Source organism: Anabrus simplex, chromosome 1 (assembly GCF_040414725.1).
Source record: "Anabrus simplex isolate iqAnaSimp1 chromosome 1, ASM4041472v1, whole genome shotgun sequence".
NCBI lineage: Eukaryota > Metazoa > Arthropoda > Insecta > Orthoptera > Tettigoniidae > Anabrus > Anabrus simplex.
This window is the reverse complement of record NC_090265.1, coordinates 64,580,872-64,608,260: the sequence shown is the minus strand read 5'-3', so window position 1 is coordinate 64,608,260 and position 27,389 is coordinate 64,580,872. Positions and strand designations below refer to the sequence as shown.

The following is a 27,389-nucleotide window of genomic DNA, read 5'->3' as shown; positions in this document are numbered from 1 at the left end:
CTTCGGTTTGGGCATAGTTTGTCCTTCCAGGTTTAGGTATGAATACTGCTTTAGCTTCAGACCATGATTTCGGGCCGTACCCTAAAGCTAGACTAGCTCTGAAGAGGTCCGTCAAGGCATTGGCGAGTGTCTCCCGCCCTTCCTGTAGGAGTATCGGAAGTATCTCATCTGTCCCCGGAGCCTGGATTCATCATTACAGTACTGTGACGTAACATATGATAAAAGCTTTGACATAGTGTAATATACTCAAGAAGTCTTTAATGAGCAAATTTGATCACATTCATGTGATCAAAGATTTTGTCATATTCTGTGACACAGAAATGTGATAGTGTAATATAGGCCTAAGACATAGCCTGCAAGGTTTCTGGGCGACATTGTCTATTCATACATACCTTACATCACTGCTTGTACGGTTGCTATGGTTAAACTTCACTCATTTTGTGACGGTAATTTCGTAACGCAAATTTTCATATGACACCCTGCCATAAGACATAATTTATGCCAAAAATGAAAAATATTTTGTTAGAGTGTTACTGTACCCGAAAGCCTGAATGGAGCAATGATAACCCATACGCCATCGCAACATACAAGCAAGGGCATCTGCGTGTTACACTATATGATGGACTTGAAATATAAACTAAAACAACTTTGACGTCACGTATTACTCATAGTTATGCCACGCTGACACTTGCAGTGTGCAAGAGAGAGCGGAGGTTAAAATGATAGGTGCTGGTAGGTTGTCACAAGATATCTGGAGCCATGCTGCTTACAGAGTCTCACAGTTGCTGTGGAGAGCGTAGTAGACGTCCACAGACGAAATACGACGATCGAAGTGGTCCCTCAGGTGTTCAACTGAGTTCATATCATGGTTAGATTCCAACCACTGCTGGAAATTTCTATCCATGTGAAGTGTCACACTGTCTTGCTGGAAGATCCCATCAGTTCTAAGGAAGACAATCGGCAAGCACGCATTTACTATATGTACTCAGCAAGGATTGATTCGTAACCAAATCGGCCAAGAGTACCTTTAACATGGATGGATGGTCCTAGGGAATCCCACGAGAACATTCCCCAAGATATAACGCTGCCGCCAACAGCTTCAATTCTTTCAACCATGGTTGGTGGGTGTTCATTCTCCGCCTGTTTCTCGCAAGACTCGCCAACGTCTATTCGTTCGGTGAAGCAGAAAACCGGACTCGCTGGAGAAGGCAGTCCTTTACCAATCAGCACAGTTCTAATTTCGATACTGCCATGCAAATCGAAGTTCATTCCCGCCGATGCATCTTCGTTAAGATAGATGGAGTGATCGTCTGTTTACTTGGGAGTCCCATACGCAGCAAGGTTTGTTGAAGTGGCTTTTTAGAGAGCTCCTTGATTCATGTTGACGATGAACTGCTCCGCTAAAGAGTGTCGATGTGCCCTCATGCACCTTCGTACCCGAAAGTTCACCTTTCACATCAATGACACGTGGTGCCCCGCAGTTTCCACGTCGGTTATTCGTGATGGTTTCATAATTATGGCCGCTCACGATACACTTTCACCACAGCAGCACGCAAGGTAGGTAGGTAAGGGTTGTTCTGCCCGAAGGCAGGTCCGAACCTCCGCAGAGGTATTCCTGAACCGGAATTTACGTGCGGTAGGGTGGCCAGTTCCTTTCCGCTCCTCCATTCCCTTACCCCCACCAACAGCGCGCGGCAACCCATCCAACTCCTGACCACGCCCAATGTTGCTTAACTTCGGAGATCTCACGGGATCCGGTGTTTCAACACGGCTACGGCCGTTGGCGCAGCACGCAAATAGCTCACAAACTGTGCTGTTTCAGAAATATTATCACCCTTGGCTCGAAAGCCGAGAAAATTACCTTTTGATACTCGAATAAATCGTCCCTTTTATCCGTGACAGCAAGCAGTCAGTGTGTTGGGGAGGGAGGGTGGAGTGCTCGTATGAATTCAGTTTTCCTCATTAAAACTTTTTAAAATATAATAACTAGAGGTCTCATGCTGCTCCGCAGCATTCGTTATCAGTAGGTCAGATAACTCGTCTTTAAGCCTGTCGTAGTCAGAATTCTGACGTCATCATGCCGTCTGTTTATATATTCGCTTTTTTTTATATCCTGCAATTCTTGATGTAAAGCTTGGTATTGTGTTGTAGAAGGCAATGGTATTTTTAATCGTAGTTCTTCTATACGGAACGGTTTTCTTGTGAGCTCACAGGTTAGTCTCGAAGGAGCGTTTTTTGCCAGGCAGATAACTTTTATAAGATACATGGCCTTCACTCTTTCTAGTGTAGGTAAATAAGTGTTCCCAGATAATGTCTAAGGCGTATGTCATGATGGGGTCAGTTTGTACGTAGACCTTTTTCTTTTAGCAGCAGGTAAGTTATCAGAACGCTCAGCTATCTCTTGAATATATTTGGAAGCTGGGAAAGGTTAGAGAATCAAAGAGTATTCCGTCATTAGAGGAAGTGTATACTCTCTGGCTTGACAGGTAGTAATCAAACATGGCTGCATGCAATGACATTACTAAGAATGAAAATCACACATATCAGACTATTAATGAAAGTGTTAGTCGCTTAGCAACCTGCTAGGTACAGAATGTATTGCGGGTTAGGGTAAGCCTTCGCCTGCAATTATTGGAGTGATCATTTAATGCAGGGCCTCTCAGGGTGCATGCGCGTGGTGCATGCACTGTGCACGGTGCAAAAGACGACTTGGCTTGGTTGACCAGAGTGCAGACCCCCCACTCCTCGATTTGGAGCAATAGCGCTTACTCTCTCTTTCCTCACGCCTCTCTCGCTCGCTCCGCCCCACTTGCACCTTAGCGCTCCAAATCCGGGCTGAGTTGAGCCGAGTAGAGCCGAGCTTAGCCGAGTAGCCCAGAGACGAAGCGTTGATCCGAGCCATACCGAGCGGCACCGATGCACAGTGCACGGAGCTCTTGCGCCTCGATCTGCACGCGTGAGATTTTGGGCGTTTGAGAGGTCCTGATTTAATGATTTGATTTTATGATTGGCTGAACTTAGACACCTATCAGTGTCTCATGGTTCACTAATGGGTAATTCTGGAGAGAACAAAACAAAAATTAATAAAATCGGCCCAGTAAAACGGACGGACGGATTTGCTAAGCTGTTTTTAGTAAACTCTTTCAATATGTAGATTATTGGTACTCTTGATAGCCAACAGAAGTGGTACAGTCGATTAATTGTCGTCTTTTTGCTTCCTAGATAGCAGGTTCCATTCTGACAGGAATCGGTGGCATTTCAGGGATTGTATGCAATAATATCCACTCGATGGTGTTACGGATAAAAGGAACAATGTGTTTAAGTAGCAAAAAGGCATGATTGTCTGCTTTTGAGCCAAGGGTGACAGCTTATCTGAAATAGTGCAGTTTGTGAACTGTTTATGTTGCATATTTCGCTACATTAAAGAACTTCTGCAGGACAAAATTCCAACACGCCGACGTCTTTTAAAATTCTGTAGCAACTCACGGGACGTTAAACACATTAGCATTTTACCACCTATCATTTTATCATCTACACTGAGTTAACACACCGCTACAACCAACGTCGCTGACCCGTGCAAGTTATGGCTTCATGTCTTACCATTCTAGGGCTGAGTTTTTGCCTGCAGCAATAATTGTACATCTGTTCTAATTCCATGGGAGTAAAAGTCCCGTAGTTTTGCCCCATAAAACATTAATCTTTTTGCCACACGTTTAACATTACACTAACTTTGAGATTTCGGCGTTGGAATAGGAGAGGCGGATAAGAGTCGAAGAGTTCATGGAGAAAACCTAGCAAGTCTTATTTTATTTCAGCGTAATCTGGTGGTCTAGCTAGGAGAGGTTTAAATTACTATGTTACAATAGGGGTTGAGGGGAAGAGACGAATGTTTAAAATAATCACAGACAAAGGGGAAATGCATTCCTATAACAAAACAAAAATCTGTTTGGATGGTCCTACTTTGTGCAAAATGCAGTAAAGTAACACTGAGGAAAATGAAAATACATTGAGCCAAATTAATTAATTTTCATTTGACTAAAATTCTTAAAGATCACAGATAAAAATCTGGTAATCACGATTTACCCAGCCTTTTAACTGGCAAATAGGCAAAGAGGTATAAAATCTGGTTCATCAATGTATTAGGTGCTATAAATAAAATATAAAATAAAATATGCCATAACATTAGGTGTTGTTTAATCCTGGTAAACGAATTATAACTTAAAAAAAAAAAGGTTTGCCTAGTCTTTAAAAATGCTTATCTGAAAATATGAAAAGTTGGTTTCTCTGATTTTCCCGTGGACTTGTCACTTGTTCTCTTCCGACGAATATCTTAACTTTCCCGTCGTTCGTTGTTCTCTTTCTGTAATCTTATCTTTCAAAGGGTCGATTAATTGCTATTTCTTGTGAAATTAATGTTACAGTACCTCTTAAACAAAGGCAATCGCACTCCCAGTGAGGTCGTTAGGGCTGAGGATTGAGACCTTGTGGAAAATTTTGTCTCCAAAATGAATCGTAGCTTATAATGATATAGTGGATTGATAGTTGAGTAACACTGATAAAATATTTTAAGACAGACATGACGCATCCATGTAGCTCGATTCCACTAACACTGTAGGTCTTGAACTGAACAGCTATGGCAGCCATGAAAAGCTAAAAATGTGCTTAGTATTTAAGACCAGGAGACTCGGTGAAGAACCGACAACGTTCCAAAAATATAACGCGAACATCTGGCAAAGCTTATGAAACTGATAGGTATGCAACGTTATTGCAAACGTTAGACTATGTTCTTGAGGAATTTAGCCATAAGAATCGATGAAAACGGATATTGGAAGTCAGAATTTTTAATGTAATATAGTTTATATTTAGTTACTGAGTTTATTAAATTGGGCAGGTTCATTGGAACGTGAAAAAATTCCAGGAAACGGGTTCAATTCTCCCAATTTTCACTACTGATTCAATCGTTAGGGAATGATCTATGATAGGAAGAGCCAGTTGTTGTCAGCATTATGTATAACTCAAATATACAAGGTAGGTTCATAATTTGAAGATAAAGTTTCAATTCAAGAGGACAAGTATTCATTCATAGGAGGAGGAATAAGGGAATGGAATAAATAATTTATCAAGAGAAATGTTCGATGCATTTCCGAGTTCTTTGAAAACATTTACGAAAAGGCTAAGTAAATAACTGATAGGGAATCTGCCACCTGGGTGACAGCCCTAAATACAGATAATTGAATACTGAGGTGCACATCACAGAATATAAAGTGGAGCGTTGGTGGTGTTGATTCTTAAGGGAAATTAAAATTAATAAACATTGTTTTGAGTTCATAGATAGTGCTGAACACAATGTACACGGGAAATAGCTCCAATATACTGTAGTTCCTCAGACGGAAGGAAGTTCAGAAATTAAACAGCACTGTCGAATTAGTAATGATTATTCATAATTCGTTAATACATATTAATTTTATGAAGCTAGCAAGGTACCAGGGTACGTTTATATTGAGGAGAAGAGAGATAATCCACCAGACAGCCTCCCCTATTAGGGAATCAAAATTATAGGCCTCCTTAATTAGTTCATAAGAAAAATGTTTAATTACTTTTATCTGTTGATTTAATTAGATAGAAGCACGGTTTGAGTTATGATAAACTGCCAACCATCAGGTGGACGTTCGCCTTCTGATTTTGTTGGAAGAAATCCAACATATGTCATTTCAGGTCAGAAAGCACAAATGGTGTCTCTCCAGCGAATTTTTAGTGCAGTGCTATGATCTGGATGATGATATCTGGGAAAGTCTTTTATTCTCAGAATGTCCAGCGTCTCCTTTGGAATCGTGCTTACAGCATAAATCATAAGTCCAATTACTTATTTCCGAGAACGTCAGAGCATGATTCATTTTATGGCCTTCTTTTCCTCACCCACTATATAATACCTAATGTTTGATTCACGGTTGTATTGCCAGTTGTTTAAATACGCGATACATTTTCTTTTCGTTTCGGTTGTAAAATACACTTCGTCGGTTCTTCGGCGGTAATACTGTATCTGTAATAAGGGACGAAAGAAGGGTGCATTGAAAGGCCAATATCTCCAGCATCTCGGATGTAAATAATAACGTTTTCTAATCAATCAAGAAATACATTATTCTTAAGTCCAATAACTAATAAAATCTCCTTTAAGATCTCGTTTATCGTTCGAACTAGTCAATCTTAATCCAGATATAAATTCCACACAATGCTGGAAATGTCCAAGAATGCGTTTCACCTAGACAAGAACGTGTCTTGCAATTCTCAGAATATAGAATTCACTTACAGCGAGTGTTACTACGTCCACAGGAGCTTTGTTCTATAGTTCTTCAAGGATAATAGTAGTACAGGATACTTCTATTGGCTGTTGTACTCTATCAGCGACTAAGTCCGACTAGCAGTTTATTTCGACATTTCTTTTCTATTTGCCAAGATCGAATTTTCAAGTTGTTTGTGAAATTCTTGCCACCTGCTTGCATAATTATCTCATGAATCCTTTCGTCAGCAAGCGAGTTTAATTCATAGGAGTGCTGGTGACTTTCGTCGCACCATTCTCGATACACACAGAAGTTCTGATTTGCAGTTTCACAGATTCTTGGTGTAGTATTTACAGTGACACCTGATAAGTTACCAGTTTCATACATTGTGCCACAGAAATATAATATCCTATAGGCCTACACAATGTTTAATTTCTCGCAAATCGTTTTGTTAATGTTCTCTTAATGCAAACGTAAGGACGGGAAATGAACATTTCTTCACAAGGAGCGTATTCAGATTCATATATATGATATTTACACTTCCGACAGCCTCATCAAGAACAGTGTTAATGGCCTTTGGAATCCATTATAATATCAGCACTTATCTGTGAATAACACAGTGGCTGCTTCCAATTTCTCTCCTCATTTGGTGATCTGTGACAGGGGGATAAAAGAGTATTCTATTCAATACTTCCAAGTTCTTGTGCTAAAGTCTTAACACGTGCAATAAAACTACCCAATTCCTCTATCTGTCTGTAGTTGGGACTGTGTTGACGCCCCTTTCAAACAACTCCTACTAGAACTTTGACCTTTGAAATAACCAACTAACCTTCGCAAGCAAATCCACTAGTGCCTCATCCAGTCGCCTCACATGAACTCGACATCAGGTGGTTCACAAACACAGCTTCATTCAATGCAGTCATTCCTAGATTGTATTTAAATTATATACTGATCCCACCTGCTCGTATCAGTGACATTTCTCGTTGCTTCTGTGTCGATTACTTCCACTTTACAGAAGAGATACGCAGGGTCCAGCAGTGTCGACATGAAAACAGCGATTTAAGGGATCTCAGACCTGTGAACACATTTTCTTCCCACATAATAGCATCGATGACAACGGTGAACACACTTTCTTCCTACAGAATACCGTTGATGACAAATGTGAACACACTTTCTCCCCACAGAATACCATTCATGACAACAGTGAACACTTTCTTCCTACAGAATACTATTCATGACAACTGTGAACACACTTTCTTCCTACAGAATACCATCGATGACAACTGTGAACACACTTTCTTCCCACAGAATACCATTCGTGACAACTGTGAACACACTTTCTTCCCACATATTATATTGATGACAACTGTGAACACACTTTCTTCCCACAGAATACCATTCACGACAAGTATAAGCACACTTTCTTCTCACAAAGCACCGCTGATCACGACTGTGAACTCACTTTCTTCTCAGGCGAATATATCTTCTCATGAAATACCACTGAACATAGTTGCAAGATGGTACTAACTTTACTACACCTTGATTCGATTCTTTTCACTATAATTTACTGCCAATGTTGGAAAACGCACAACTAATTGAAATGGTTCACATGTTCCAATTTCGTATTTTGTACTTACCGTAATTCAGTCATATTAGGTTTATTCTCAACAGTACTTGCTGAATTTTCATTTCAACTTTCACGTAATCGGAATGCAAATTTTCGATACCATCACCATTATAGTCAAATTATCGGTATAAGGCTGTCTGCCGACAACTGTTCTCACAGCTACAGTATATCCCACCAGGTTATTTTGTATATTACCATATGATCCCTGGCCGTTTTCGTAAAATACTGTAAAATAAATAATTTTGATATTAAATTTGGGAAGAATAATATCGCACTTTTCTGCTTTTTGTGATCATGTTTTCTAAATGACATTGCCTTAAACATTATTAGGGATTCACTCAAACTTCTCCATCATTATTTGTATTTCACAGGATAGGGAGTCAATCCTCTACTAAATCATGCATAATTATATTCAACAATGCAAGAAATTGTGATCTTGTTCCAGGACCGCCGTGGTCACTTACTACAGTCGAGACCGTTTATTGGGATATCGCTTTTAACGATGTGCTGTATATAACGACGAAGTCTGACAGTCCCGTCTGAATCCTACATAAACACCGTATTTAAAAAAATCGCTTACAACTACATATCGTATAAAACGACGTATTTTGATCACATTTTCGGATAAATGTATCAACTACAACGTCCAATGTTGATTTTTGTTTGTTAATTTGGGGATTTCTGACAACAATGTAACGCTTATTATTGTAGACGTCAAATCAGTCTGTTAAACAGTCAAAGCACGCATCGCTGTGAGGATGACGCAAAAGAAAAGGAAAGTGTTTAATAATGAAGAAAAGTCACATAATATGGCGATTAGAAAATGGGATCCAAATGTCATCATCGCGAACGAGTTGGGTGTATCACACTGAGTGATTTCTACAATTTGGAAGGAGAGAAAATAAGTCTCTTTTCGAAGAAAAAACTTTAAAAAATCAAGTGAGCCAAGTTATCCGAGCACGAAGACACTGAAGAATACTTAGATGGTTTAACCAGCAAAGAATAAATAATGTGCCGATCAATGGACCTACTCTTCAAGCGAAAATCAATGAAATTCCTCGCAGTCCTACATCACAAATACTGTACTATAAATACAGTACTTATTTCAGTTACGTTTTTGTATTCATACCTTAATTCTTTTAATTAACCATGTAACTGTGGAGCCTAAAACTTGCACATAACATTTGTAGGAAGGAAAAAATCCGACTTTTGCGACTATCGGCTATAACGACCTTGAATGGCAGTCCCTTCGGGCTCGTTATAACCAATTACGACTGTATTTTTAAGCTGATATATCTCTTAAAGAATAAATAAATAATGTAACTAACACCACAGTATGATGTCCAAACAGTTAATGCAGTTTGAAAAAAAATCTGCTGAAGATGCGACGATAGTGTTCAACAAAGTCTCACAATCAATCACTACTGATTTACATTTAAGGCAGTCGCCCAGGTGGCAGATTCCTTATCTGTTGTTTTCCTAGCATTTTTTAAAATGGTTGCAACGAAATTGAAAATTTATTGAACATCTCCCTTGGTAAGTTATTCCAATTCCTAACTCCCCTTCCTATAAACGAATATTTGCCCCAGTTTGTCCTATTGAATTCCAATTTTAGCTTCATATTGTGATCTTTTATACTTTTAAAGACACCACTCAAACTTATTCGTCTACTAATGTCATTCCACGCCATCACTCCACTGACAGCTCGGAACATACCACTTAGTCGAGCAGCTCGTCTCATTTCTCCCAAGTCTTTCCAGCCCAAACTTTGCAACATTTTTGTAACTCTTCTCTTTTGCCGGAAATCGCCAACAACAAATCGAGCTGCTTTTCTTTGGATTTTTTTTCCCAGTTCTTGTATCAGGTTCCATACACTGGAACCATACTCTAGTTGGGGTCTTACCAGAGACTTACATTCCCTCTCCTTTACATCCTTACTACAACCCCTAAATACCTTCATAACCATGTGCAGAGTTCTGTACCCTTTATTTATAATCCCATTTATTGATTACCCCAGTATACAAAGGCACTCATTCGCACAAAATATTAGCAAAAGTAAAACAATGTATATCTGTTTAGAACGAAGTGGATTGACTTATAAGGAACTAAAATATCAAAAAATCATGAAATTAATGAAGCTATGCTGCAGGTAAATTGTTCTCTTACAGTCATCAACAGATAAAAAATGGTCTTCTCATAAAAATATTTTTGGAATAATATGAATATTTTGGAATGATTTATAAATACTTTTTTCAAAACGCACTCTTCCTCAACACTATATAAACCTATGACGTGTGTATCGATAGGACAGACCTGTTTGTCTCAGTGAAAACCAAGCGTCACCAACTGTCTACTGTCAAACTTCCACTTTCTGCCAAAAGATAAGAAATAAGAAAGGCAACCTGCACGCCAAGGACATACATACACTACACCAAGCATATAACATGAGTGCTGATGAAATGCGACATGAACTAAATAAAGAGAAAGGTCACAATACCTTCATCATCTACGAAGTAATCGATACGTAAGTGTGAAAGGACATCATCCGCATCCGCAGTGTTGAGAACTCCGCGAGAACACATGCTTAGCTCACAATGCTTCCATGGAACGAACTGGCAGACACCAACACAAACCTCCTATTCTCTGCTAACCAGCGTCCGATCGCTATTTTTAGGGCCACACAATATAACTCCGTACGTCTTCTTGTCATTTGGCACCGCTGCCAACATGTAGGACCCACCTGTTGCTTACCTGGGATACCATCATGACAATTGGCAAAGACACGTCACTTGTTGGCACCTCATTGTTAATTGTGCATCGCTAAGCTACGAGAGGTCCGAGTTCTCATTTTTCTCATCTCTATTTACCGTACATCAATAGTTTTATAAAGAAGTGTTGACCTGGCGTCAATTACTCTTGATTTCTATGCTTACCCTAAGGTCGGAAGAAATATGTCATGCATGAAGATGACGTAGAATTTTACGTATCAGCCAGGATTTTTGCTAAATATCCCTCACAAATTTTAATAAATGTTGACTTTGAAGACAATATCTAATTTTTAGAACAGAACAGATTCCGCCTATTTTCGGATTTTTTCTTTTTTTAAATGCTATTTGTTCGGGGCGTCGACCTATAGAGACTTTTTTGCCCTACTTGCACCATGTGACATGAACTTGCGTGTAATTGGAATGGAGGAAGTGTAGAGTGTTGAATGCGAGGAACGGAACGATAAGGACGACACAAACACCCAGTCCCCAGGCCAGGGATATTAATCATTTACAATTAGAAATCCCTGACCCAGCCGGGAATCGAACCCCGGGCCTCCGGGTGAGAGGCGGAAGCGTTGCCCCCTACACCGCGGGGCCGGACTATTTTTGGATCACTAGATAAATAATAATGTTATTGACTCTACGTCGCACTAAGTACTTTTACGGTTTTTGGAGACGCCCAGGTGCCGGAATTTAGTCCCAAAGGAGTTCTTTTACGTGCCAGTAAGTCTACCTACACGACGCTGACGTATTTGAGCACCTTCAAATACCATCGGACTGAACCAGGATCGAACCTGCCAAGTTGGGGTCAGAAGGCCAGTGCCTTCACTGTCTGAGCCACTCAGCCCGGCCGGATCACTAGAAACTGATGAGTGTTTTAGTTTATTTTAACCCAAATTGTTTTGATACATGCATTTTTTAATAACAGTTGTTACTATTATTTGAACACCCATCTGGTGGTCGTGATAATTAGGGATTAAAGTCTCTATGGTCTGACAACCTGGTTAGCCGGTTCGATTCCGTTAGTAAAAAAAAAAAAAACAAAAAAAAAAACCAACAAACAACGTCACCATCAGAATGTTGGCCGGCAGAGTTGGTAGGAGGGATGGTGGTACACAATTTCTAATCACTGGATTACATGCCAAAAGCCTGAGTTCAGTTCCAAACCTCCCCGCAGTGTGTATATGGAGTGAGGACATACGACGCTGTTCATGGTGAGTCGTCCGTCGGATGGAGACATTAAGCCTTGAGCAGACCCCTTGGGTGCTAATCGACAAAAGTAGGCTATGTGCCGGCAGTGGGTTTTACCCTCTTCCTTCCGACTATCATATATCACGTCATCCATTTCATCTCATTAACTCCTCTAATGAGGTTGACATCAGGAAGGGCATCCGGCCGTAAAACTCGCTACGAACATTCCATCTGGCTGTACACCCTACACCGCAAAGAAACGGCACAAGTGTTGGAAATATAACAATTATTTGAACCTATGACAACATGATAAATTATAATATCAGTAGTGTTGTTCCCACCCATTTAACACATTATCAGAATATTTAAGTTATACATATCAGTGTTATATCATAGAACAAACATGTATACCTTTCCTTCATTGTTCACATTAGTGTTTATGTGAGGTTATATTATTTTACTTTGCCACATATTCTTATTAGGGGGCTGCCTGGCCAAGGCGGTAGAGGCGTGCTCGGTTCGCCCGGAAGGACGTGGGTTCGAATCCGCGTCAGGAAGTCGAAAAATTTAAGAAACGAGATTTCCACTTCCGGAGGTGCAAATTGCCCTGAGGTTCACTCAGCCTACACCAACAATGAGTACCAGGATAATTCCTGGGGGCAAAGGCGGCCGGGCGTAGAGCTAACCACTCTACCCCATCACGTGCCGCGGTTAACAATGGTGGAAGCCTTTACCTTCCACTCCTCCCAGGGCCTTCATGGCCTGTTCGGAGGTGACTTTGCTTTTTTACACATTCTTATTATACAAAACAATTTAGTACTTTCCCATTGTGATTCACTCTTTGTTAAACAGTTTGGCGATTGTGTGGAATTATTTCTCTTTTTATATCTTAATCTTGGATTCACTATCAAGATATTTGTGTGTACAATTTGCTTTACGTCGTTCTGACACAGATAGGTGTTAGGGGGACGGTGGGATAGGAAAGGCTTATGAGTGGGTAGAAAGCGGCTGTGGCTTTAAGGAACAACCTCAGCATTTTCCTGGTGTGAAAATGGGAAACCACGGAAAACCATTCCAATCCACTATCTCCCGGATTCAAGCTCACAGCTGCGCGCCCCTAACCGCATGACCAATTCACCCGTTGATATTTGATTCTAAGTGATCCTGTCTCCTAACAGACTCTCAAAAAATGTGCATCTTTCATTGTTTCTCCACACAATAAACTACGATTCTCATAATTTTTCCCTCTCTGGGCTTTATTTATACTGCTTAATTTGTATTTATACTACACTACTGCAATACTAGTCTATTCGCCGTCAGTTAGGAGAAGCTTTCTATCTATAAATCTGAACAAGACAAAGCTGATGGTAGTTGCTGTGGCAGGCACCTTCAGTTCACTGGTCTCTTCACGGATCTTGAAGTTGTTCATGAATATATCTGTCTAGGTTCAGTTCTGAGTGATAAGAGTGGCTGTGAACAGGAAATTAAAAGAGGATTAACTACTCTTGGACGTTGTGCAATGAAAATTTGATATCGCTTGGCGTGACAGGAATGTCTAGGCATACCAAAATCCGCTTGGTGCAGACTCTTATGTTTTCCATCGTCTTGTACGGTTGTGAAACTTGGAATATCAAAGCGAGAGAAGTTCAGCGAGTCGGCGTCTTTGAAATGTGGTGCTGACGAAGAATGTTAAGAATAAAATTGACACAGGAAGAATGAATATGTCAATCAGGAATTAGCTAGGCTGCTTTACTACATTGCAGTTTTTCGGCCACATCACAAGACGACATGGGTACAACTTAGAGAAGGCTATGGTACAGCAAATAGTCAATGGTAAAAGGCCAAGAGAAAGAGAACTAAGCAAATGGGTTAATCAGGTGAAGGAGGTCACCCAGTTGCCTTTACGTTAGATCATACGCGAGGAAGGAAATCGAGAACACTGGAAGTAGCAGGTTAGGTCCGGAACAAACTGACAACATGAAGACATGATGTTCAGTTATGAGCAAAACTATTAGAAAGAGATCGTGTTATTTATACAATTACGAGATACAACAACATCGAGTTGTTCTGTTGCTAACAGACGAAGCAACACGTTAAACCAAAGTTGCACTAATGTCCATATATTTAGCCAAGCTGTTACTATTCAAGAAGCCGGTTTTCCAATTCACTCAACTTTTATTTATTTTTTACTTGTTAACACTTGAGGGAAACGTAGAGTTTATATTACTTTCATAGCCGTTTCCTTTTTTTTTTTTTTTTTTTTTTTTTTTTTGCATTAACACGAAGACAAGTACGATTTAGCCAACAGGATTCGCAATACTGTATGTTTCAAATGCAGGACACATTCTATACTTTTACTGAATACTTTCTCTCAAATAAGAAAATATTCCTACACGTTCTATAGGTAAATCGAATGTCGTCCCCAATCACCTTCTAACCGGTCCGAACTTTGACCGTCAGCATACTTTTTGTAAACAGTGCGCTTTAGCCATGTTCTTTTTATTGAATTTACCGGTTCAGATTAATGAGGAGATGAAGAATTTATGAATGTTGTTTACAAAATCTACCATATATATTAAAATGTCGCGTGACTCAATGTGATCCACGTGGCTAATATAATCCAAATTGCAAACAGCAATTCAACCTGGTCATATCCATCCGCTATGATACACAGACATTCAGCTTTTGAGAGGTTGATCTAAGCTACACAAAATACCAGGTGAGCAAAATAAAACTGACCCGGAAAATATTTCCAATAGGACTGATGCGGGATTTCCTTGTTAATGAACATCACAGAAGATGCTGGAAATGGCCTCATCTGAAGAAATGAAAAACTGACGATCCAAAAGTCCTAACTCCACTTCACTCAGAAACCACCGGCAGAACTCAACACGCGAAGGTTCGTCTGGACGCTTTAAGGCAGGGCCTCTCAGGGTGCATGCACTGTGCACGGTGCAAAAGACGACTTGGCTTGGTTGACCAGAGTGCAGACCCCCCACTCCTCGATTTGGAGCAATAGCGCTTACTCTCTCTTTCCTCACGCCTGTCTCGCTCGCTCCGCCTGTCTCCCTCTGCCCCACTTGCGCCGTAGCGCTCCATATCCGGGCTGACTTGAGCCGAGTATAGGCGAGTTGAGCCGAGCTTAGCCGAGTAGCCCAGAGACGAAGCGTTGATCCGAGCCATGCCGAGCGGCAGCGATGCACAGTGCACGGAGCTCTTGCGCCTCTATCTAGAGGCCCTGATTTAAGGCAAGCACAACAGTAAACTTGTAAGGATACAGATGCAGATCCTTTTTGATAATGTTTCGACACGACGATCTCCTAATTCCCACTTGCACTGATAAACGGCGTTGAGATTTCGTCGGACTTCGCCCCAGGCTTTCCTTCATTTGAGCAATGTTTTCTGGTGTTTGAACTCTTTTCGGATAGTTGCGGTTGTTACTCGCTACACAGCCCGTTTCACTCCATTTTGCCACTAAGTTTTCCATTGTAGACTTTGCTGGAAGTTTTGCCAACATACTTCTAGTCCTAAACTCTTGATCGCCGGGCTGAGTGGCTCAGACGGTTAAGGCGCTGGCCTTCTAACCCCAACTTGGCAGGTTTGATCCTGGCTCAGTCCGGTGGTATTTGAACGTGCTCAAATACGAAAGCCCCGTGTCGGTAGATTTACTGGCACGTAAAAGAACTCCTGCGGGACTAAATTCCGGCATCTCGGCGTCTCCGAAGACCTTAAAAAGTAGTTAGTGGGACGTAAAACAAATAACATTATTATTATTAAACTCTTGATCAAACAGTCCCGCACTGTTTTTCCACGAATCGTGCTTCGCGTCAATACTCGACAGTAAACAAGCGCTGTTTTATCGTGAGCACCATTTTGTGTTGCATTCAACTGGTTACTAAATACGTCTGCTCCTCTCTCTCAATCACTCACTCACACGTAATGACAAAGCGACGTGCTCGGGAGATGCGACGCGCTGACATGTGACAGCAACCGATTGATGCATCGAAATCTCGGTGTCCAGTATTTCTTGTTCATTAACAGGGATCAATTCCGTGTCGGTCTTATAAATATTTTCCGGGACAGTTTTATTTTTACCATCCTGTAAACATTTAGTTACAATATCACCGAACCAGGTACACCACGATTTTTTGACATAAAACAATAAATCGAGCGAGTTGGCCGTGCGGTTAGGGTCGCGTAGCTGTGAGGTTGCAGTCAGGAGATAGTGGATTCGAACCTCACTGTCGGCAGCCTTGAAGATGGTTTTCCGTGGTTTCCCATTTTCACACCAGGCAAATGCTAGGGCTGTACCTTAATTAAGACCAAGGTCGCCTCCTTACCACTCCTAGCCCTTTCCTATCCTTAAGTCGCCAACGATCTTTAATGTGTTAGTGCGACGTTAAACCACTAGCGAAAAAAATGTGTTATGATGAACAGAGTTCTGTCCATCGTACTGATATGGCAAGTTTCCTCTTGCGTCACTGTTAGTTACCATCGGGTTTTATAAAAAAAACACATTCTGAAAAGAAAAAGAACAGAAGTATTTTTCATTAGTAGGCCTACTACGATTTCACAACTGTATGCCTTAAATATGTCGTACAGATTAATCTGAATGGCCCAGCTCCATGGCTAAATGGTTAGCATGCTGGCCGGCCTTTGGTCAATGGGGTCCGGGGTTCGATTCCCGGCTGGGTCGGGGATTTTAACTTCATCTGGTTAATTTCTCCGACTCGGGGGCCGCGTGTTTGTGTTCGTCTTAAATGCATTTCAGTTCATCAAAGTCGATTCATAATAATAAATTCTCACGTCATAATTGTCCGACTCGTTGGCTGGTCAGCGTACTGGCCTTCGGCGTAGAGGGTCCTGGGTTCGATTCCCGGCCGGGTCGGGGATTTTAACCTTAAGTGGTTAATTCCAATGGCTCGGGGGCTGGGTGTGTGTGGTGTACTCAGCATTAGAAATCATCCTAGGTAGGGCCCTCATCTTCACAGGCATGCAGGTCGCCTAATAGGCCGTCTACGAGAAAAAGACACGCACCAGGCCTCTCCGGAGGCCATACGCCAATTTTTTATTATTATTACTTCATAATTAATAATAAAAAACATACAAAATTGTAGCTGGCTAAATGGCCGTGAGAGGCGATTAAAAGGAGTCCCAGGTACTCTTAACTTGGGAGCGTGGGCTGGCGACCACGGAGTCCTTAGCTGAGTCCTGGCACACTGCTTCCACTTACTTGTGCCGGGCTCCTGACTTCTATCTATTCTATCTGACCCCGACGGTATTAGCTATCGAAGTCTATTGGTGTTATCTAGCTAATACCGTCTGAACCACTCAACCCATCTTCTTCTTATTCTTCTTCTTCTTCTAGTGCTATCTCCTCACAGGAGGTTGGCGACCATCATGGAGCATTTTTGTCTTTCCTATTTTGTGTTTTCCTTATTAGAATTGCCCGTTTGCAGCTTCATCCAATAAAATAACCACAATAAATGTATATAATAATATTATTACATTTTATATCATGGTATCCCCTGCCTGTCGTAAAGGGCCGCAGGGGCTCTTAACTTGGGGAGAGTCTGCGTTGGCGACCACGGGGTCATTAGCTAAGTCCTGGTATTGCTTCCACTTACTTGTGCCAGGATCCTCACTTTCACCCGTCCTATCCGATCTCCCTTTTGGCGAACTCTTGTTCTTTTCCGACTCCGACGGTATTCGAGCATTCAAGGCCAAGGGAGTCTTTGATTTTTATGCCCTTGTGGTCCTTACCTTTATTTGGCCGACACCTTCATTTTTTGAAGTGTCGGGTCCCTCCCATTTTTCATTCTTATTGCTGTTATACAGAGGATGGTTGCCTAGTTGTACTTCCTCTTAAAACAATAATCACCACCATCACCACTTCTCACTAGGTATATCTTTTGTAAGACTAACAAGAAAGCTATCTTCAATTAGAAATCGAATTGGATTATAAAACCCATCACATCTAATACATGATATAAAAATATGTCTATATGCAATATGGTAGCTCCTGAGCTTAAGGATAGGCAGACGACTGGTTGTGATATAGTGAGCACACCGGTTCCGTTTCGGAAAAATGTACTGCATTCTCATTAACTATGCTACTATTATTAACTATGCAACAAATAATATCACTTTGTATAGAATGCAATACCAAATGTAAAAACAGATCAGGACAGATGAGATGAGAAACCATGGTAGGGTGCTTGTGTTAGAAACGATTATCAGTTCCCACTTACAATCAGCTAATGGTTGCCTAGCTATACTTCCCTCAACAATCAGATTGGATGAAACAGACACAGCGGAGCTCGCCGACTCGGCCTGTCGTTTGCTAGCGGGGCAGTGAGCGTTTTGAAGACTTTGTGCCCGCTCTAGCGCAACGGACTGAATACATTCAGCTGAAATTACGCGGCGATTGCATCATTGGTAAGTATTCCCTTGTTAGATTATTAACGCTCTACATCTATGGAACCCAGCATTCGGGAGACGCTTGGGTTCGAAACCCGCCGTTGGCTTTCCTGAGAATGGTTTTCTGTGGTTTTCCATTCTCCGGGACAATTCCTATTCATAGACCATTGCCAATTTCCACCTCCTTACCCAATTTCATTCACCATCATTCATTTCATGTTCATTAGCGGTTGATGTCAGGATGGTCATCTGGCTACGAAAATATGCCATATCAATTCATCTCACCTCATCCTGAACCTCATATCAAGAAACTGGGCTAAGTGTTAGATATACATACATTATTAGGTTACTCCTCGCAATGTCAGCTTTGGCCCGGTACGGCAGCCATTTTTTTTTCTTTTTTTTTTTTTTCTTTCTGTATTGTGGTCTGAGAATACTGTAGTTTGTCTTGCCTCATCTAACGTCGCGCTTGGTTGTGTGATTTGTCACAGTCGGCAAAAGCCGCTCTGTGCATCAGTCACAGGCGGTGACATACTCGGCGGCCGACTCCGCAAAAACCGCTCCGTGTATCATCAGTCTTAAACCTTTCATTTTTGCGCCAGCATATTTTCATTCCCATTTCTTAGGTAACTTGAATACGTTGAACGAGTTTCGGCTGTGCGATAAGGCGCATTTAGACGGGCAACAAATGTCCGGCATTCTTGGGAAATAGGCCTATGTACTCTTAAAGTTGCCTCAGTATATTCCGGCAATATTGGCCAAGACAGATTGCAGAAAGTTGCTCGGAAATATAGAGCAGCTAAATGGATGGGCTAGAATGTATTTATATGAGCAAGAAATTGTCACTTTGTTGCCTGGAGGTTCGCAGCATGGATATCGCAGTTGCAGCAGCGTCGTACAGTATATAATAATTCACAAAATAATTACCAACCGACGGAAACCAAGGAAGAGGCGTGTGTGGGTAAATTCGTATTTGGATACAAGACATAGGAATACTAATTTGGTCGTGAAATAAGACTTGACAACGAGCTGTTTGAAAACTTCACTACATTGTTATAAAGTCCAAACGCCAGGTGTTCGTAGAGAAACCAGGAACTCTCTTCTTCACCAACTCGACTACCACTTTTCTTCTCGGCCGACAGTTTTCCTTTTTTCCATTTATGCCACATGTCCTTAAAACTTTAGATTTCGAACGCGTAACGTCTACCGAAACACCAGACGTATTTGCGACTTCAGATCATTTGTCAATTTTTTTTAAATGTCGGTCTCTGCACTTGTCGGATGATATGCCCCACAGTTCAGCATATAACTGGATAGTATTGATAAAGTCGAGTAATTTCTCTTTATTCCAAGACATTTTGACTTGACAACCACAAAATGGAATACCACACTCACGTGTATAGCGTCTGCAGTCTCACACTTATCTGGCAATATTATCGTGTTTCCCAAGCCTCGGCAATTCTTAAGGCAACCCGAAGATTACCGGAAACAGAGGTGGCAATATACAGCAAAACCTGCTGGTATTCAAAACATATAGCTCAACATTGTCCCACATTTCATGGCCATACCAGGCAAGTATATTGCCGTCATACATTTCCTCAAAAATATTGCCCCGTCTAAATGCGCCTTTATATGCAAGCAGTCGCTGAATCGCGGCAAACTGCCGACTATCAAAAGTCAACGGCTTTGTTTGCACGCTCCAGCCATGTGGAGTAACTCTACTGTAACTCGATGCGGTGAGTGAGCGGCTCATCTCACGCTGACTGCCAATCACCATGCACGTAAGTCGGTTAAGCTGCGAGGGGCAGCATGTTTGGTGCTATATTTAGGCCAGGGATGTTTCCATGTCGTATAACATTCTGTGATAGGGCCTACATACAATTATAAATGTCTTCTTGTCACAGTGTGTATCATCTAATAAATTAGCTATAGAGCGTTCCAACCTTAAATTGCAGTACAGCGTAGATGGAGCGCGCTGTTGCGAAATCGACTCGTGAAGATCACGCTCGAGTGTGACTCAAAGAGGACGTCACAATTCCACATTTTTTCGTTTGTAATCTTGTAATTTTAAGTTCATTCATTCATGAATTAATATTTGTAGGATGGTAAAATAAATACAACACACCTTAATCATTGGCGTTGCTCTCAGACATTGGACGTACACCTATCATTTCTGCAAGGCCTTATCTTCCCGCTTTGGATGAACCGGGTTCGGGAGATGACCTTGAGGATGATCCGGACGATGAAGAAAGTCGTATTCAAAACTTTTTTTTTGCTAGGGGCTTTACGTCGCACCGACACAGATAGGTCTTATGGCGACGATGGGATAGGAAAGGTCTAGGAGTTGGAAGGAAGCGGCCGTGGCCTTAATTAAGGTACAGCCCCAGCATTTGCCTGGTGTGAAAATGGGAAACCACGGAAAACCATCTTCAGGGCTGCCGATAGTGGGATTCGAACCTACTATCTCCCGGATGCAAGCTCACAGCCGCGCGCCTCTACGCGCACGGCCAACTCGCCCGGTTTAAAAACTTTTCCTCGTCGACATCGTCCTGTAATCCATCTGCTTTCCACAAATCTCTCGTCATTTTTCTTTACTTCCTTCACGTAATTTGCCCAGTTGTCTTATGTTTTTATGGCATAAAAATGTTAGTTCAGCATTTGGAACAAAACCATGTTCATTTCCCGCGTGGACTACGGCGAATCACGGTCCTCGGCTTTTCGGTGGTCTAAGTCCCGAACTCACCCCTTCAGTGCCGTCCTGCCGTGCAATTTTCACTGTCGTATCCTTCCATTCTTTTGTCACTGTCTGTCCAATATTTACCCACCTGTGTAAATTATAGCTTTATTTTGTGCCCTCAAACGTTTTATCTCCCTGAGATATCTGTGCCTCCAATTAATAATTTCATCGGTTTCAATGAAAGCTGCTTTGTTACCCCGTCTTAAATAACGGAAGCCTATATCATGTAAGAAGCGATACAACGTAGTTTTGGAAAATCGTGGCAAAGAATCTTTTCGATTTACCCGACTCAAAATCACGTCCAATGTCGGTGGTATGTTAGCAAATAAAAGAGAGTGAACCACTCGACGCACTCCACTTCGCACAATTTCATCATATTTAATTTTCCTTTTTCTGCCATTTTTCTGTTTTTTTTTTTTTTTTTTTTTTTTTTTTTTTTTTTTTTTTTTTTTTTTTTTTTTTTGCGGGAGTTCGCAAAGGACCATGTGTGTGTTCCTTCCTTATAGCATAGATTGTTCTTTCGGAACAACCTGTAGCTTAAGTAGTTTCACTGACTGCGCTGCTCATATTCATAGACTTTAAAAATAATCCAGGACACTCATTAAAATATTGCGTTCTTTTTCCCCTGAGTTTACCTACGGAACGTTTCTTTTTAATTTGACGATCCATTGTACATCCTTCTGCACTTCTTCGAACTAAGAACCCCCCGCACGAGCACGAACTGACAACTACACACACTACACAAACACAATCCACTTGTCCTCAAGAACTATAGATTTATCACTGATCTTGTCCGGCTCCATGGCTAAATGGTTAGCGTACTGGCATTTGGTCCAGAGGGCCTCGGGTTCGATTCCCGGCCGGGCCGGGGATTTTAACCTTCATTGGTTGATTCCAATGGCTCGGGGGCTGGGGTGTGTGCCGTCTTCAGCATTATAATTCATCACAGGTAGGGCCCGATTCTTATAGACGCGCAGGTCGCCTATGCGGCGTCAACTCGAAAGACCTGCACTCGTCCTCTTCGGAGGCCACACGCCATTAAATATTATATATATCACTGATCTTTATTTAATCAATCTTATAATACTGATTAAATGAACACCACTGCACACGGCTGTCAGTATATTTAAAAGCTCAGCCAGCCGAGTCACTCGTGAAACGTAAACAAACCAGACGTTCTCCCTGTCATAAATTAAGAGTTAACGGGATAAGGACTTGAGGTATGATTTAATAATTACTTCCATATCCGTCGACCGTTTGCTTTGCTTTAACCACGCCATGATCCTTCTGCACTTTTTCTTCGAAAATAGATCCCCACGCACGAGCACGAACTCACGAACCACACAAACGAAATACACTTGCCCTCAAGAATTGTACATACGTCACTGATATGTATTTAATCACTATTATACATACTACTGACGAAATGAGCACTGCACTGCATGCGACTGTCTGGAAATGTTAAAAGCGCATGTTTAAGAGATCACTACCGGTACTTAGCCAGCCAGGCAGCCAGCCAGCCAGCCGAGTCACGCGCGAAACCAAAATTCAAGGAGATATTCTTCCTGTCACAAATTAAGAACTAAGCAAGATAAGAACTTCGGGATTGTTTTGAAAATAACTTCCATATATGAAGACCATTTGCCTCGCTTTGACCCCCCATGCAAATTCAATAGGAAAGACGCTGGACAGCGACTGACTTTTTCGTGCCTGTACATAAAATTCCCTGAACATGACTGAAAATAAACGCATATACTGCATGTTGTTATCATTTAAATTTAAAAATAAACTTATCTATATTGAGCTGAAATGTTTCTTTACCAGTAGTGAAAAAATTAGGAAAGTAATGGATATAAAGTAGGAGTTATGACATGATAAGTTCTATGCAATGAAGATTTTGCATTTGGCGAAACTTTCCATTATATTACCATTTTCACACTAAATTATTTTTTTACATTTTTTTTTTGTTAATGGCATCGAATGCGCCTTGAAATTCTGTACATAACACGATATTTACCCATTTTAAACGATAACATTCTGATTTACGGATATCTGGCAAACCCGCTGCATTAGAGTAGGACAGCGCTACCCGCAAAACATGCGAGAAGGAAAGAGACGGAATTATCCCATTACCGCTGTACTGCAATTTAAGGTTGGAACGCTCTATACATCAACTGATAGATTACCCTGGTTTTATGACGCACCAGCTCAGTGTTGCCAACGTAGTGGAATAACCGTAGCGGAATTCCGCTACGAATAACGGAATTTGACAGTCATGGAGACAACGTGGCGGAAGGCGCAAAAAATAGGAATCGTAGCAGATTTTGGTAACACTGCAGCATTTATACGGTTGATTCTCATAGTCATTCCCCAACAGGCACGCAGACTTGGGGTAACTTGAGGGGAGGGGAATGATTATCATGAACAAGCGCGTGTGGAATGAACAACAACTATTAATGCAAACATTCTTACATACACTGAAGGAAATGGAAATTGCAACACCCAGGAGTGCTGCTACATTGCTGCAATTGAACATGCAGGACGAGTGTTCGGTTGTGATTCGTTTATAATTATTACACTTTCAGGTCCCTCTGACCGCAAGTTTGGACAACAATCAATACAGGATGTGCCAACCACGAGCTGCAATACATTGATGAATTCGTCGAGGCATGGAGTCAATAAGGCCCTGGATCGCTTCCTGAGGAATTGTGGCCCATGTTTGCTGCACTGCACGGGTCAGTTGTTCCAGAGTTGTGGGTGGCTGAGGACGGTTGGCTAGTTGTCGACCCATCATGTCCCACACATGCTCAATAGGACTGAGGTCCGGGGATCTGACGGGCCATTCTAAGGTTGTGATGTCGTGGAGAGCTTCTCTGGAGATGCGTGCAGTGTGAACCCGGGCATTGTCCTGCTGAAACATCCCATTAGCAATGTTCGCCATCATAGGGACAACCACTGGATTGAGTACCCTATCAACGTACTGTCGAGCAGTCATAGTGCCTTCAACAAGCACTAATTGTGATTTCACATTAAAGCCAATAGCTCCCCAGACCATAATGCTTGGTGTTGGCCCTGTGTGCCCCTCCATCTCCCCGGTACGTCGGCGCACACGATTCCGGCGATCACTGCGGGCAAGACAGAAGCGCGATTCATCACTAAAGACGACCCTATGCCATTCGTCGACCCACGTCGATCTTTCTGAACACCAGGTCAGCCTTACACGTCGCTGTTGTGGGGTCAATGGACACGGGCTTCTGCAGGGACACGGGCTCGTAAGCCAGCTGTGTAACGTGGGGTGCCACAGCTGCTCGACTTTGCGCTGCTGTTGCATGGGGTTCCATCCGGGCCATCCGAATGATGCGGCGATCCTCTCTCACAGTTATCTGTCGCGCTGGGCCTGTGCCAGGTCTACGAGTGTGGGTTCCCTCATTTGACCACTGCTGCCATACATGTTGTACCGTAGACGCCTGTCGGCCAAAGGAATGGAAGGAATCTATAATAATACCAATTTATAAAGGAATGGGATATAAAAGGAAACCAGAGAACTACAGACCAATCAGCCTGACCAGCATAGTTTGTAAAATACTGGAGAGTTTAATATCAAAGTACATCAGAGGGATATGTGATGATAAAAATTGGTTCATGAGGAGCCAGTATGGATTTAGAAAGAAATTTTCTTGTGAGGCACAACTGGTGGGATTTCAGCAGGACATATCAGATCAATTGGATTCAGGAGGCCAGTTAGACTGCATAGCCATAGATCTTTCCAAAGCCTTTGATAGAGTGGAACATGGAATATTATTAAAGAAATTGGAGGGAATAGGATTGGACGTAAGGGTTACACGTTGGGTAAAAACATTTCTAAATTCAAGGGTTCAGAAAGTCAAAGTAGGAATTAACGTATCGCAGGAAGAGAAAGTTTGGAAGGGAATTGCACAGGGTAGTATAATCGGTCCGTTACTTTTCTTAATATACGTAAATGATTTAGGGAACAATATAACATCAAAAATAAGATTGTATGCAGATGAAATTGTTTACAGGGAAATAAATACCATTGAGGATTGTTCAGAATTACAAAGGGACCTTGAGAGTATCCAACAATGGATTGAAGAGAATAACATGAAAGTTAATGGAGGCCAATCAACTGTTACAACATTTACAAACAGGAGTTTTAAAACTGAATTTGAATATACTTTGGATGGGGTAGTTATCCCAAAAGATGGCAAGTGCAAATACTTAGGTGGAAGATTTGAAAGTAATTTGCATTGGAAGGGTCATGTGGATGACATTGTTGGGAAAGCATACAGATCGTTACATGTCATAATGAGGCTACTTAAAGGATGCAACAAAGAATTAAAAGAGAAAAATTACTTAAGTATGGTTCGTCCATTATTGGAATATGCAAACAGTGTTTGGGATCCTCACCAAGAATACCTAATAAAAGAAATAGATAGTGTGCAGAGGAAAGCAGCAAGATTTGTAACAGGGGATTTCAGGAGAAAGAGTAGTGTATCAGAAATGTTAAAGAAACTAGGGTGGGAAACTTTAAGTAAGAGAAGGGAGGAAACTAGACTTATAGGTTTATATAGAGCCTATACAGGAGAAGCAGCATGGGGAGATATCCGTGAGAGGCTTCAGTTGGAAAATAATTATATCGGCAGGACTGACCACAAATATAAAATTAGAAGGAATTTTAGCATGAGCGATTAGGGTAAATTTTCATTCATTGGGAAGGGTGTGAAGGAGTAGAACAGTTTACCAGGGGTAGTGTTTGATCCTTTTCCAAAATCTGTACAGATATTCAAAAAGAGAATAAACAGCAACAGAGAAAATAAATGTAATGTTAGAGGGCATTCGACCAGTGCAGGTTAATGTAAATAAAGAATGTGTGTGAATAAATTAATTCCATCCCCTGGTCTAAGGAGTTTGGACAGCCAAAGTAGGGGACTGCCTGTAGGAGTGAAGTACAGTGGGGACTTCGAGGGCCCTGGGACCGCTACGGTAGCTGTGAAGGCCCTTCAGGAACTCTGAAAAGTGGTGGTAAAAGGGGCTCTGGTTAAGACGCAGCAGGTCGTTATGCTACTTAGGTTCCAGAATGGGTAAATAAAAGAAAAAGTAAATAAATGCAATGTACATTTTAATCTTATACCAGCTGTACAGTATCATTTGAAGTAATTCCACATACTGTATATCAGATGACTATATTTGTAAGTAGTACAGGAGATATTATAAGTAGAATTTTGTAAACAATGTAAATTTATTAAGGATGAGCTGTGTGTTTAATAGAAAAAATTGTTAGCGTAAATTATATAATATTGTATTATAGGAAAATTTTATTCTCTTATTAATTTAATATTTAGTGCTTGACAATAATGTATTTTAGTGTACCATTTGCCACCGAGGTAAACACCTCATTTGCAAATAAAGAGATTTTGATTTGATTTTGATGTGCAGCGACAGTCCTTAGCGATAATCCAGCCTCACACAGCCCAATAATCCGAGCCCTCTCAAACGGCGACAGTTGTTGATAGCGTGCTCTTCTCTGTTGTCGAGGCATGTTTGACGGGGAACACTTCACTGCACAGACTGCAAGTCAACTATGCTACACCAGAGTCCGTATACTGGAGTTGATTCCTCCGCGACCAATCACGTGGGGAGACCTGTAGCAACAATCCAATGGGTCTGAAACTTTGATCGTTTACATACCTACATGGCATCGTTCCATGTCTTGAAAATCAACACAAACGACCAATGCCTTCATGGTGTTGCAATTTCCATTTTCTTAAGTGTATTAATAATGTTCACAATCAAACAGTGAAAGAGAACAACAATAGAACTTGTTGCTCAACTATACTTTCTGAATTAAATATACGGGGTTTTCAATAATATTACCGGGCTGCGGTACATATCAGCTAGCATTCGGGAGATAGTGGGTTCGAGCCATTTACACAATTTGCTTTACGTCGCACCGACACAGATAAGTTTTATGGCGACGATTGGATAGGAAAGGGTTAGGAGTGCGATGGAAGCGACCGTGGCCTCTATTAAGGTACAGCCCCAGCATTAGAATAAGAGACCAGTGACACTGCCTTTCCGATTCTGTAGATTTTCAATTGTATTTATGAGCCTTAGTTAACCATTTTCCAATAGCTTACATTCATCAAATGAAACAAAAATGATGTGCTTTATGTCAAGGAAAATCCGTGACTGGTAATCAGTTCCGATAACTCCCGGACGGGAATCAGGCATTATAGTCGATACTCTAAAATGAACCTCAGCTTTCAATTACATACAATGAAACAGACTAACATTTGTCAGGAGTAAAAGTGGGAGGATAATAGTGACTGTGACCTGAGACTGAACCAATT

At 41.4% G+C, this 27,389-nt stretch overlaps 1 protein-coding gene across 2 annotated transcripts in view; it reads right to left on the bottom strand.

Moving 5' to 3' along the window:
• The window catches only part of AMPdeam (AMP deaminase), a 676,053-nt gene that overhangs the window by 601,786 nt on the left and 46,878 nt on the right, over positions 1-27,389 (bottom strand). The window contains exon 1 of one of the 2 annotated variants that reach the window (XM_067156170.2): positions 10,403-10,533. The exons of the other annotated variant lie outside the window; for it this stretch is intronic. Coding sequence (XP_067012271.1) covers positions 10,403-10,487 — 85 coding nt within the window. The 5' untranslated portion in view covers positions 10,488-10,533. Of the gene's footprint in view, positions 1-10,402; positions 10,534-27,389 lie in introns of those variants that run through there. 2 annotated transcript variants of the gene reach the window in all.